The sequence below is a fragment of the Cryptomeria japonica genome, chromosome 8 (assembly GCF_030272615.1).
Source record: "Cryptomeria japonica chromosome 8, Sugi_1.0, whole genome shotgun sequence".
NCBI classification, from domain to species: Eukaryota; Viridiplantae; Streptophyta; class Pinopsida; order Cupressales; family Cupressaceae; genus Cryptomeria; species Cryptomeria japonica.
This window is the reverse complement of record NC_081412.1, coordinates 444,196,125-444,211,213: the sequence shown is the minus strand read 5'-3', so window position 1 is coordinate 444,211,213 and position 15,089 is coordinate 444,196,125. Positions and strand designations below refer to the sequence as shown.

At 35.0% G+C, this 15,089-nt stretch overlaps 1 protein-coding gene across 3 annotated transcripts in view; it reads right to left on the bottom strand.

Moving 5' to 3' along the window:
- Positions 1–10,901, bottom strand: part of LOC131052376 (protein phosphatase 2C and cyclic nucleotide-binding/kinase domain-containing protein) — a 119,704-nt gene extending 108,803 nt beyond the window's left edge. Inside the window, exons 1-2 of one of the 3 annotated variants that reach the window (XM_057987025.2) lie at positions 10,765–10,901; positions 9,148–10,644 (exon numbers count right to left, since the gene is read on the bottom strand). In XM_057987025.2, the coding sequence (XP_057843008.2) occupies positions 9,148–10,140 (993 nt within the window). In that variant the 5' untranslated portion in view covers positions 10,141–10,644; positions 10,765–10,901. The other 2 variants (XM_057987028.2, XM_059210045.1) reach the window with 2 other exon arrangements.
- Between the last annotated feature and the right edge of the window lie 4,188 nt (positions 10,902–15,089).

The following is a 15,089-nucleotide window of genomic DNA, read 5'->3' as shown; positions in this document are numbered from 1 at the left end:
AAGATAGAAAAGAGAATTAAGGTCCACTAAGAAGTCTCCCAGAAAATGCCCAAAAAAATAGGAACATGAAGAACATCCTCGAAGGACAAATAAGTTGTAGAAAAATTCGAATGACAACTGCTATAGTGCTGAATGAAGAATCTCCTCTAAAACCAAGATGATGATTAGGATCAAGAAGACAAGAATATACATGAGTGCCCCCAACAACACTACTTGAACAATTAGATGGTAAAAAAAGGCAAAACATCTGGCAATTGAAGATACAAATGACATATGAATTTGCACGAGTGACCCCAACGACGCTACTCAACCATGCAAGAATAAACTGTTAGTCAAGAATACAAGTGCCAATAGTCTAAAAAACTAATCAACTGAGGATAAGTCACCTCCAAAAAACTAGAATGCAAGAGTGTTTATATGGTAAAATCTCCATCTAACCAAAATACAGCCACTGCATTTGGCTAGTGCATAGGAACAAATACTGCATACGTAGCTCACTACAAATCGAAACCAAAAAGCATTAGCACCAATGGTGGAAACTGCCCCATAATGCTAACAAGGGAGATAGATGGCAGGTCCACTAAAACAATGTGTCACCATGAAATGTATGGAGAAGAATAAGCATCTGAATGTGCACAAAAAAGTACCTACAACTGAGAAAGGGTATGCAACCAATGCATACACGCATGGGCCAAGAATCTCTAGGATTCAATGTCGTCATGGAGGGACACTCACCATACAAAGGTGTGATGGCAAAACAAAAGACACTTCACAACTCCCCATGGCACTTCAAAATAAGGCACAACAAAATGTGCAAATCCCCAAAAACCATACACATAAGTGGCACTTTATCTAGTGCATCTACAAATAAAGAAGTGCATGAAAGGGATGCTCAAAATGCCCAAAAAGGGCTAAGTGCTAGAAATAAATGTAGAACAACCCAAGAGAAGCCATACAATGCAAACAAAAAGTTTCCAAGAGCCAAAATGACCAAGTAATCAGCCATAAAGTGAAAACACAAAAGATTAAATAAAAACCAACTAGGGCAAAATTTGGAAAAATGTAGCAACAACTCTAGATAAAGCACTGAACCACCTTTCCAACGCCTACTCATTTGCGCAAAAAAAGAGTCCATTTGACCAAGTTATGGCCTCGAGAGTGCAAAAAAAGAGGTCTGACTTCAATGGCATATAGAAATCACCAAGAAATAAATTTGACAAAAACACCTGCACCACTGAGTAGACCTCCAAATCAGCTTTTTGACGATATATGGAAGTTGAAAAACGTACACTATATGTCCAAGTTATGGCCAAAAAACCACACCTAGGTCAAAATGCAAACTGAAGAACCAAAAATACACCTTTTTTGGAAATTTGCCTTGCTGTCACTGATAAATCACTAGTCGGTAAAAAATAAGGTGCACAATCGGAAAAAATTTCAACAAGCAAGATAAAAAAGGTCAATGACCTACAAAGAGGTAGATTAGCCAAAAAAAATAGAAGGATTTGTGGCAATCCCCACCTAATCCCTAAGAGGACGTCGGACGAAAGGAAACACCGGTTGAAGAAAAAGTCCAGTTGGTAGGGGATCCAAATAGATGGAGTGCCAACGGCCAAACAAAGGAGTCGCTCGCCGGTCAAAAAACCGGACCCTCATCACTGTTTGTCCAAACAAAATCAATCATCGCCGCTGCAAACAGCACCACCCGTGTGAGAAAAAGGGACGGTCAACAAAAATAGCACAGCTGGAATATTTGAACATCGTTGGAAAAGTAAGAAGAACCATTGTTGAGAAATTGAGGGTCACCAATTTAGAAAAAGGCGTCGTCGGACAGGTCGAGTCAATGTGCAGGATACAGTACCCTGTACCAAAAAGAGTTTGCCTCCCTTGTTTAAAAACATGACTTTATCAAAAAATTGCCCCTTTAAATTTTTTTTCAAAAAAATTGAAATCACCTACACTGATGATTCCCCCCCCCCCCGAATTTGACCCGCTCTTACATACGGATTTCAAAAAAATTCAAAAAACTTCAACTTGTTCGATTTTCACAAAAATGAAAGGCAATCCTAAGGTGTTCCAACACTACAAACGTTATGGTGTGGTCCATTTCGCCCCAAAGTGACCAAAAATTTCAATGACATCCAAAATTCGCCTCAAAGGATGTGCTCGCTTCCAAATCCACAAAAAAAGCAAACCTGGTGACCTTGCAACGCTTCTAAGAAAAGAAATCCTCAAAGCTTGAGAAGGGGTTTGTTGAATCCACGCTCTGATGTCATGTTGAATTTTGCAACACAAGCCAACAAGATCAAATAACAAACTAGAATATCTTCCACAAACGAGAGTAGCAAAAAAAATATGCCATATTCCTCAAAAGCAAAGATTACAAAATGAAGATTACAATGCATAAAGCCATGCTTTATAGAAAGCAAAAAGATGCCCTAAGCTAAACTTAGGAGAACTAAAGTGAAAGCATGAAGAGCTAAAAAAAGCTCAACTCTAGCTAAACTAAGCAAAAAAGCATAACTAAAGCTAAAAATGCTCTAACATCTACTACTACAATCAATGCACTCTCTGGAGACAATTCTTTCTTTCACCTTCCTAATACTAAAAAATAATTTACAAAAATGCACAATAGTAGTTCCATACATTACCTCAAGCCATGGATTGTCATTTTCAACTTTATGGACTGATTTGTAAAAGCAAATTTTCAACAATCGAGCAACTATTTCTGTTATACAACAACATTCGTCCCATAATACTCTAAGCACCCAAACTATTGATGATATCTTATCTTGTTGGAGAATGGTGTACACTCTAAAATCATCCATCAGCATATATTGACGTTCTTAAAATGTGAAGTGCCTTGAGCTTCCCTCCATATCCTTCTTTTCATCTTGGGTCTAGGAAAGAGATGCTCCCTATCTATATGGAAATTGGACTCACCCTTTTCTCTATTACTATCATCCTGAAGCCTTTGCCAAAACTGATCATAGAAATCTATGTCTATATCATCCTCATCCATATGATTTCCTCCAATAAAGGATCTACTCCAAATCAAAGTTATAGTAGTTAAATCATTTATCAATAACAAATAGGATCTTCAGCCTCATTGTGTAAGGAGACATCCTCCAAGTTGAACAATCTATGCTATTCAAAACAAGAGTTCCCATGATCAACAATATATCAATGATGTAACAATTGCAAAAATAACCAACCTATATAGAATGTCATTGATGTGTTCCTCATGTGATGAGTGAGAAACCTTATAAGGGCTGCAAAATTCTATGAGTAACCACAATCTGAAAATCATTCTTTTTTCCATATCTGAAATTTCTACTAGATTATGAGCTACAACACATGATTGTCCTCAAGCAATGATCATGGAGAGTTCAAAATGATTTCCAATATGAAATGGCTTTGGAAACACACATGGAATAAACATATTGGAAACATATCAAGCATGAACCAAACAAGGAGCATACACATGGATATATGCAAACACGGAGCATACACACAAATAAATGTATTGTTAGATTCCTTCTTATTGACTAGAATGATTCCTTGATTCATCGTTACCCTTGCAAGATGGCAAGATCAAAGCTCTAATACCAATTGTAATGTTCCCTACTAGAAGGCTACCAGTTTCCCAATATTAATTAAACATTATGTCTTAAATTAAATTATTGAGATTTAGAAAACATCTAATTCCTCATAATACAATTAATACTAATTATCATAAGGGTTTGCCCTCAATTCTTCCCTAACCCTAACAGAGGATGGTGGAATTACTGTGCTAGGGTGCTTGGAAACTATCTACAAGTAGGCTCCCTCAAGGTTTCAAGAACACATATTCATGCCCATCTCGAGACTCTCCCTCAAGGCTTCAGAAATATGTGTCCTTGCTGCATCTTGGGACTTACCCGTCTTGTGACAGAATTACTCCGCCTCTCCCTACACAAACCCCTATCCCTACATAGGCATTAGCGGAAGATTAAGGACTAGACTGTTTAATATATTGGTCTTTCATGTATTATGAATGTATATGAAATTAAGTATGACTGTCATACATATTGCAGTCTATATTAATATTATTGTTAAATTCTGCATAAGAACATTATCAGGCTTCATATATTAAGCATACATATTAAGCACATCCCCATGCATACCACCAAGAACAAGGACGTTACTGCCTGTAACTTTATAACAGTTCTGATCTGATCTGATCAATGGTGTTGTCACTAGAGGCTTTTGATTCCTTTCCTTTATATCTCTCAATGTAAGCGAGTGGTCACACCTCTTCATCATGTATGCCCTTTGGCAAGAGACACACCCTTTCACCATTAGCACCCTTTGAAAAAGTGCAACTCTTCATTATTTCTGCATTTTGAAAGGGACACACCCTTTCGCAATCAAATCTGCACTTCTTAATTAAATTAGATCTGCACTTCTGATTCCACAAATTATCCCCCCTTCAAATGAGTTCTCTTCTCCCTTTTATACCACATATTTGGGGGAGTCAAAACTTAACATTTCATGCCTTTGGACCATCAATAACTTTCATCAAATTTTTAATTATATTTAATTAAATTTTTATTTTTATTCTTTTGATTTTATGCCGAGAGGCATCTACAATGACATACAAATATCCGTAAACAAAAATTTGATTTTGAATAAATTTGACGTGTAGATGACAAGTAAATGCATGCATGTTTCAGTTTCTCTATAAGTATCATTTTATTACTCTGAATAAAATAAAATCATTGCCACTTGTTTTTAAGTATATGAAACCGTTACATCTTTAATGAGAGTGAAAGAGTGCAGCATTATTCAGCTCCATGTCCTTCTTGACAACTAATAAACATGCAGGACAATTACATGATATCTCTTGGCATTATTTTACGTATATTTTTTTAGAATATAAGTATGCTAGTTTAAATTTTATTATTATTTATTATTAAATTATATTTCAAAGTGGGGATATTACATTTCTTAAGACTCGTTTCATGGTGTTTATCTCTCTATTTTTCGTTTCTTGTTCTATTTTAATCTTGCTGCAAGTTGTAGTCAATAACTTGCTCTCACACTTCTAACTTTAACGTATTATTTAAGTTGGCAACTAGCCTGGGTGTAATGTCCCCTATATAATCTATTTCAATATACTAAAATTGATTGATATTCTTCAATTAGTTATTCACAAGTTCTTATTCATTTTCCTCATTAAATGATTAATTTCATTATTCATGGTTCTTAATATAGATATCAGACCTTGCTACTACTTCAGTTTTAAGGGAGAAGGGTCTATGTATGTTACCAAAGCACTTAGAGACCAACTACCATAGGTTCCCTCAAAGTTTACAAATCCAAGAAATTACCTATCTTGGGTCTATACCCTCAAGGCTTATGGGTCGCTGATCCCCACCCTATCTTGGGACTTAATTTATTGCTTGGATTTAAACTGCCCCTCTTTGGAACATCTCAATCCCATCTTCTTGAATACGGAAAGTAATAAAATGATTTGGACTATAAGTATATATATTTCTTATGTATTATGAATGTATATATGAAATTATGTATGACTGTCATACATATTGCAGTCCATATTAGTATTACTATTAGTTCTGCATAAGAACATTATTGGGCTTCATATATTAAGCATAATTATTAAACACATCCCCATGCATACCACCAAGAACAAGGATGTTACTGCCTGTAACTTAATAACAGTCCTGATCTGATCTGATCCATGGTGATCTTACTAGATGCTTTTGATTCCTTTCCTTTATATCTCTCAATGTGAGGGAGAGGTCACACCTCTTCATCATGTATGCCCTTTGGCAAGAGACACACCCTTTCACCATTAGCACCCTTTGAAAGAGTGCAACTCTTTATTATTTCTGCCTTACGAAAGGGACACAACCTTTCATAATCGGATCTGCACTTCTTATTTAAATCAGATCTGCACTTCTGATTTTCAAATTGTCCCCCTCTCAAATGAGGTTCTCTTCTCCCTTTTATATCTCATTGTTGAGGGAGTCTCAACTTTTCCTTCCATGTCTTTTGACCATTCATTAAATTAATTAAATTTAATTATATTCTTTTATATTTTAATTTAATTTTGTTTTTACTCTTGTATATTTTAATTTTATGATTATTATTATTAAATTATATTTCAAAGTAGGGACATTACAGCACAACCTTTCATAATCAGATCTGCACTTCTTATTTAAATCAGATCTGCATTTCTGATTTTCAAATTGTCCCCCTCTCAAATGAGGTTCTCTTCTCCATTTTATATCTCATTGTTGAGGGAGTCTCAACTTTTCCTTCCATGTCTTTTGACCATTCATTAACTTAATTAAATTTAATTATATTCTTTTATATTTTAATTTGATTTTTTTTTTTTACTCTTTTGTATTTTAATTTTATTATTATTATTATTGAATTATATTTCAAAGTAGCGACATTACACTGGGGAGTATCCTTGGTAGTTTATGAACTAAGTGTGTATCACAAGTTCACTACATTGAGAGTGTTGTCATTATTTTGCAGTTCATGCCCACAAACCATTCAAGTGGAAAGAAAATATCGTCTTTGGAGAGAGACATTGAATCTCATAAGTGGAAGAAAGAGCAAAGAACCATGTCAAGGATGGGACAAATGATGATCCTGAAGCTAGGTTCTCTTAAGATGGAGAACGCCATTGCATATCTATCGCAGTCCATGGAGACCATGAACATCCTTATGCAAGTCCTCTTGGAAAGACTGGACAAAGATAAGAGTTCCAATGAGAAAGTGGAAGTACCTGAGACAGAGAAGAGACCTCCAAACAAGCCTTTTTTTTTGTATTGTAGAATATTTGAACTCAGAACCACCTAGGTGCCTACTACATAGACTTTGCCATTAAACCAAATGCCTTTGGAGGTGAAGAGACCTCCAAACAAGCCTTTGTTTAGAGCGGAAGAAAAGATTGGAATTCTGCCATTTGAAGGTGAAGTAGATACAGCAAAACTTGACAATCAAATTACACAGCTTAAGATATATTTTAGGATGCATACTCATACTCTTAATCAAAAGATTTCATTGGCTAGACTAAGGTTGGCAAACAATGCCTTTACTTGGTTTGAGCGTCTCTTGTATTCCATGGCTTCAAAACAAACTTCTATAATTTCATGGGAGCATTTAAACAACTAATTAAGAAATAATTCTATCACATACGTCAGAAGGAAGAAAAGAGTATGGAAAGGCAGTTTTAAAAGGAAAAAGAAAATCAAAGCATACAAGAATATACAAATGAATTGTGTAGAAAGGTAGACAGAAGGGTAAAAAGGCGTTTGATTTGAGTTCATAATGAATTACATAGGATATTTACATAACCACCTTTGTTTGGCCTGTGTTGCTCTTTAAGCTAGTTGAAATAGATGAAGCATGCACATTATATTGAGATAGATGGGTGTACTTCCAATTTAAATGAAATTAAGGTCAATAAAAAGGACAAGAAAGTAATTATTTCCACAAGTACTAAGAAATCTGCACACTGCAATCGAGGTAAGGATGGCCGTGAAGTCCTTAGGTTGGAAACTATATCCAAAAAAGTTCCCACACAGAAAGAAAGGTAAAAAGAATGCTAATCTCTCTATTGAAATTCCTTAGCGTAAGGAGATTAGTAGTGATTTTGATGAGGATCCTAAAGTTACTTATGCTACTGAGAAGGTTGGTTTTATAATAAGAGAAGCGTCATTTAGCATTCCAATCTTTGTCAATGATGTTAACATTGATGCTTTGTTCAATTGATGTGCACACACTAACATGATTGTGCAAAGATTGCTATCAAGATTTTGCCACGCTAACAATATGGTACGGGTTAGATAAAGGGAGGTAATCACATTCTCGTTGATAAGCAATGTAAATTGAAGTTTGTTGTTTATATATTTGCTGATGTGATTGTGCTAGATGTTGCTCCTAGAGGCATGTGGAGTTGTTTTTGGCATTCCCTATTTGTATGACAAGAAAGCAATCTTTTTATAAGAGCGGGAACAAATATCGTGCCATTAAGAATGGAAAATCCTTCATGTTGTATGATTGCCATGGTAGCGAAAAATGATTTGAGAGCCCAAAACTTCATAGGAAGATAGGTGGCATCACTTTTGTCTTTCAATAAAGAAAATAAATGTGCTATAATCTGCTGTCTTACATGAAAAATATATTTATTGTTATGTTACTAAAATCAAAAGAGAATTTTTTTTAGTTTTTCTGTTATGTTAATATTTTGTCTATAGAAGTCATGGCTCCACACTGAGCCAATAGGATTGCCAGTGGTCAGATAAAGGACGATAGCTTAGAAGGTCGGATGTAATGCTTTGATGTATGTTCTGCTAGCTGTTAGATCTGTTTGGTGTATGAGGCCGCCAATTTTGGGTTTTGGGGGCATATTTTGATCTATATGAGTAGATAGGTCTCGGTATGCATCATCTTCTCTTCTGAATTCAGTTACAGTACCGGCTGGTTAAAGTTGACAATGTAAAAAAAAATGAGATCAATATAGTGAGTACTGGCCCTACCAGCTATTAAATTACCCAAAAACAAAAACAAAAATCAAAAGAGAAATTTATAAGAAGTGATGGTATGAAATTTCGATCCAACGCAGGAAAATTTGTTAGCCTATATACCCTTGAACAACAGTGTTATATACATGCTCATTTTACCCCTCCGTACTTTTTCAATGACCTCTACAGAGGTAACACATGCAATTCATAGTTCATATGAATATATAATCTGTTTAAAAGTGAAAGTTACTGCCTCTCTTGTTAATATAGAAAATTAAACCGCACTTTCGGGTCATTGATTCCCTCCTCATTTCAGTTTACTTACAGGGAAATGGCAGCCAAAATGAATCTGCCTCAATTCTCCAATTTTTAAATACGGGTAGTAGTCATGTTCAAATCAAAACGTGTCACTTTCTATATTGTTTCTAACTTTTGGTCGAGGGGCCCATAAAATAGATCCCTTTTTGTTAATGAACGAAAAAGATGTAAAATTAGTTTCAGAACATACAACGATAGTGAACTGAGGACAAAGGTTTGCATAGAATAGCACTAGTATTCTTAAAAGAAAATGCAGAAAATATAATAGAGCAAATAAGTTACTCACCATATCTACAACTGCCTTACTGGAGAGAAATTCAAATACTCCGTCGCTTGCAATAACAAAGAATGGGTGAGCTGGTGTGAGCTGCATCACAAGAACCTCGGGAACTGCATTGACACCAATATTTTCGGCAATTACATCCCCAACACTCCTCGTAAATGCAGTACCAGGGTACATTGCATTTGGGACCCAGAGGCGTGGAGGATCACCATCATCATCCTCTTCACCTCCCCAGCATTGAACATTTGGGTTCTTCAATCCTTCAATCTGGTCAAGAGTCATAACCCTGGCCCCACAGCTCTTAACACGAGCACATTCATCTGCTCTAAAAGGAGTCTGATCACTGGAAAGGTCCACCGCAACAATCTCATTCCCTCTCTTCTCTGCAATAACGGCCCTAGAATCCCCCACATTCGCAACATAAAGTGTGTTCCCTCTCACAAGCACTGTTATTGCAGTTGTTCCACTCATTGAATCATTGATTTCGCTCTCATGTAACTGTGCATTTGTAACTGCAAAAGCAGAATGGTATGCTCGGACTACATCTGTTTTAAATTCTGGATCCCTGAGCAGGTTCTCGCATAATTGTCTCTTCACAAACTGCGAGCACTCGGTTCCATAATCCCCATGACCATCAAACACTCCAAAAAAATGATCATTCGGGTCTTGTCCAAACTGTGTGTGGATACAAAAGCTGTCCTGATTTTCCTTGACCAAATTATCCGGATAATAACCCCGCTGAGAGAGGTATGAGTATTTCAGTTCAAAATTAAATGCCGGGACCTTAGCAACCTTGGATCCGCTAGGGGGCAAAAACTGTGCAGACAATCTAGACAACCTCGAGACTCCAACATCCGACTCGCCGACATTCCACTCTGCCTGTGGCCTGTCCAGCCCATCAGTCTCACTTTCCTCCACAGCACGTCCCTCGGCCACACTATCCTTATGCTTGTCATTCTTGCGGCCCTTGCAGCCCTTTGGAAGTATGCACCCCATGGTTGTTGCTTAAATTCCCTGATCACCCCTCAACCCCCCATACCCACCCTGCCTACCCAAAAATTTCAACTTTAAAGTCTCCCAGCCAACATGGCTTTACAATGTTTTAACAGCTCCCCACTTCTAGGGTTTCATGATTAAACTCACTCATTAAACAACAGAAATCCCACCACAATTTCCCTCCAAGATTGTTACTAGACCCATCTAACTATCTAAACAATAAACCTTCATTTACATTCTTCTTACTCTCTAAACCCACATGAAAACCATTCTACAACAGCAAATTTTCAAAAGTGTAGAACATAGCACCTCTGAAAAACGAACCAGTTGCCTTCACTGTTAAGCCTTGAGATTCTGTAAACTTATCTTTTATTCAAGCAAGCAAAGTAAATACCTTAATTCATCCAAGCAAAAAGTTTCTTCAAATAAACAAATATCCAACCGAAAACAACAAGCACCGATTCCAAACAGCCTGTCCTCTGCTTTGCTTTGCTCTGCTCCGCTCTGCCACAAAAAGAGAAAAGAAAAGATTGAAAATGCTTACCGCTAATTTGAGCTAAATCTGTGTGGGTACGTCTTATGTCGTATGTTTTCTAACTACGCAGCATTAAATAAATATTATACATTTCGCCGCCAGGCGTTGTGGGGTTTTTGTATTAGGGGACGGTCACACGGGGGCCGCCACTCAGACCCTTTTTTTCGTGCCGCAGAGGGTTCCACGTGATGCCATGGTTTCTTCTACAATACTCTCTTGTCCGGAATAACAGCAACGGTCCACAACTTCCATGTTCAATGTTCTCCCCTTCTTTGTATGTTTTGGATTAGTATAGATATTTTAAACATATTAATTTTTAAAAGATCCAGATAAATATTAAATTTTAAGAGATTATATTAAATTTATGATATAATTTAAATTTGAAATTAAATTAAATTAAATTAATTATTTAATAATTTATATATTTAATTTAACATTGAAATTTGTGTACAGCATCTAGTGTTCGTGTCATTATTTTTGTTGATGAGTTGTAATTCATCATAAGGTGGAAAAATATGGTAGATTTGGAGTTCCCTTCTTTTGTGAGATTCTATGACAAGTTATGGGTGGCATCTTTTGATGCTTACGAGTTAAATTGGTGCAAGTTACTTTGGAATCATGACTAGTTATGATAAGCTTTATTATTTGGCATATGATGTTTATCTTGAGTGTGTCATGTTGGGTGTCTATATTAAGTCAGTCAAACTAAAGGTTATGGGTGAATTAATAATTTACCATTTTAAGTAGGTGAGAAGGATGGGTGCCATTGGAGTTTTCTAAGATGGTTTTTTAAAAACTATTTATCATTTTCTACGTTGTTCATTGGTCTATAAACTAGTACTTGAAAAAGCGATTAAATAAGTGAATTTGCAAGTACGCAAGTGTGTTAAAATAGGTTTTTATTTCCTAGTTGGTTATTTATTTTCCTCTTCCTAGATTTTTCTTACACTTAATCATTAAGTTTGCTTATGATTAATAGTGTGAGTGGGTGCAAAGTGTTGGCGTCTTCTATAAAGTTACACTTGCATATTTTAGGTTATTGTGGTGGACTCTTCTTATTGGTCATATTTGCTACCTCTCCCCTCTCTCATTTTCTATATATACTCACCTCCTAGCTAGTCTTAGTATTGTATTGTATTATATTACATTGTAATTTTGCAGCTATTTTTTTCGCATTCTCCTAATGTTGTTTTGTTTTTGCAACATTTGCACTTCTTTCTTGGAGATTAACTTTGTGTTGTTATTTTGATCTTGTATCATTTACACTCATTGTTTTATTTCTATTCATTTGCATAATGTATCTTGAGTTATTCATATTTATTTGAAAATAAATATTATCTAATAAATGATAATATTCAATTTAATTATTTTATTATTAGATAGTTTTTGTAACCACATGTCATATTTTAATTATATTTTAGTTAATATTTATGCTCCACCTAAAATGAGGCATTGGAATTTGTGTAAGGCATCTAATGCCAAGTGTCATTACTTTTGTTGATGAGTTGTAATTTATCATAAGGTGGATAAATATGGTAGATTTGGAGCTTTCCTTTATGGTGAAATTCTATGACAACTTATGGGTGGCATCTTACGATGCATAAGAGCTAAATTGGTGCAGGTTACTTTGGAATCATGACTAGTTATGATAAGCTTTATTATTTATCATTAGATGTCTATCTTGAGACATGGTAGTGTGCCAAGTTGAGCGCCTATATTAAGAGGGTCAAACTAAAGGTTATAGGTGAATTAATGATTTGCTCTTTTTAGTAGGTGAGAAGGAAACTTCATGTGTGACATTGGAAATTGTACCTGAGTCAGGACACCACCTCTAAATGGAGTTTTCTAAGATGGTTTTGGAAACTATTTACCATTTTCTAGCATGTTCATTGGTCTATAAACTAGTACTTGAGAAAGCATTTAGATAAGTGAATTTACAAGTACACAAGTGTGTTAGTATAGGTTTTTTTTTCCTAGTTGGTTAATTGGTTTTCTATTCCTAGTTTTCCCTAAACTTGTGATTAAGCTTGCTTAGGATTAATAGTGTGAGTATTAGTGTGAATGAGTGCAAGGTGTCGACATCTTCCATAGAGTTGCACTTGCCTATTTTAGGCTATTGTGATGGAATCTTCTCATTGGTTGTTTTTGCTACCTCTCCCCTCTCTCATTTTCTATATACTCTCACCTCCTAGCTAGTCTTAGTATTGTATTGTAATTTTGCAACTATTTGCCTTTGCATTCACCTAATGTTGTTTTGCTTTTGCAACATTTACATTTCTCTCTTGGAGATTAACTTTGTTTTGTTATTTTGATCTCAAATCATTTATATTCATTATTTTATTTCCATTCAATTGCATAATGTATCTTAAGTTATTCATCTTTTCAAATTCAAATATGGTATCAAAACAATTGTAATGCAAGAATAAATGTGTTTCATTATTTGATAATTTGGGACGAGGGGCTAATAAGTTTTGAATGTTTACTAAAAACCCAATATGTTTTTCTCTTGCAACTTTGAGTGAACTAGAGAATCAAAAAAAATGAGGGGAAATTTTCAACCTCTAGTGTTTTTTGTGTAATCTTTTGTAAAATTTGGGTGTTTTTAGCATTTTAGCATTTTGGTAATCCTAGTGTCATTTTCAACTATTCCATAATACCTATAAGACTCAAGAAAGTTACATTTGGATTTTGTTTCATTGAAATTAGAGTACAAATATTAGAGCCAATAATAGAGACATTTTTTTATTTTTGCATTAGATTTGTATCTTTTGCAAGTCAAATAGAAAAATGATTTCTAGCTTTTATTCTCATAAACAAAAAACCATCTGAATATCTATTTATATTTTTCAGATATTGAACATATCTAGCTATAAAGTGATGGAATAGAATTCACTAGTCTAAACATGCAAATTAGGAATCAAACTCATTCACATCAACATACATTGGAGAAACAACCAATAGGACCAACTACAAACCCTTGGGAGAGCTAGCACAATGGATTGGTTATTTCCTTGATAGGTGTAAATGTAATTAGATAAGATAGAATGGTGAAATACAAGAACTAGGGCTAATGATATAATATTGAGAGTAATTAGCATAAACATTAGGCTATAGAATAGATATGAAAACTTTGAGTACAAATATGGAAATAAAGAACAAAAAGGAACGTGTGTCTACAATTTGAGTCTAAAAGTGTTAGACTATGTCAATAGGTGTCCTAGTTCTAAAGGCATCTAATGTGGATATCAAAAACAAATTCGGGATCAAAATGTTGCTCAAAATATCTCCCTAAAATTTTGTCAAAGATGATTGTCATTGTCCAAGGTTTTCTACCTCTTCAAGGTATAGATCTTTGTATCTTAATCTACACTTTTTGAATCTGTAATCCTTCTTTGCTAAAACTAAAACCTACACACATAAGAGAGGAAAAAATGGTGTTGGGTTGATAGTTGTTTGTCTAGGTCAAACCTCAAGTTTGGAATTAACCCTATAATGAAGAATATATAAAAAAGAGAGCTTACCCTTGTAGGGAAAAGGCTAGATCTAGAATAAAATGTTGAATTGAAATGATACACCTTCATTCGTGAATCTCCTTTACAATGAAGTCTTCATGAAAGGTTGATGTTGCTAAGTGGAAATTTATGCATACCTTCACATACACTTGATCATGAATGTCATCTTTAATGCTTGAAAATCCAAATACTTGAACTCTCCTTCAATGCCTTGATGATGCTTGATTGCTTGCTCAATTAAAATGCTTGATATGAAGTGAATTCCTTGGTGAGATATGTTTCCAATAAGAGGATAAGACTTGATTTTATACTCAACCTCACGAAACATGTAGAAAATTACGAAGAAGGTCGACATCAAGTATTTTTTCCCACTCAACTCTTTCTAACTATTAGAGGGCTCAAATTGGGGCCCTTTTGCCTCTGTTATGGTGCCTAATTCCCTAGTCCAATCCTTTTGGACTGGGCCAAGATTAGGAAGCAAGAGGAGAAAGCAAAGACCTTAGATCTAGCATTAGTTTGACTAGAATTGAGCATAATCAAGGGAAAGAAGGAAGAACACCAAGGTGAGACCAAAATGAGCATGAAATTGTATGAGGATACAATTTACGACACTACACTAGCAAAAATCATTGTCCAAAAAGCATCATAGTACATTTTTTTTGTAGGTTGAAGGTTTTACTTTATTTTTTCATCTTCTTCTAGCTAAAAATAAAAATTCTTTCTAGGTTTAGTTTATAGCATCAAAATATTTATGGGTTTCTATTAGTTTTTGCATCTAATGAATATATTTTGTAAAAATTAAATAGAAGTTAAATATTTTTGCTATAAAGATTGATCCTATAGGTGAAATTCAGTTTTTTCATAAATTCATATATTTTGCCTTGGGTGTTGGATTTTAAAGA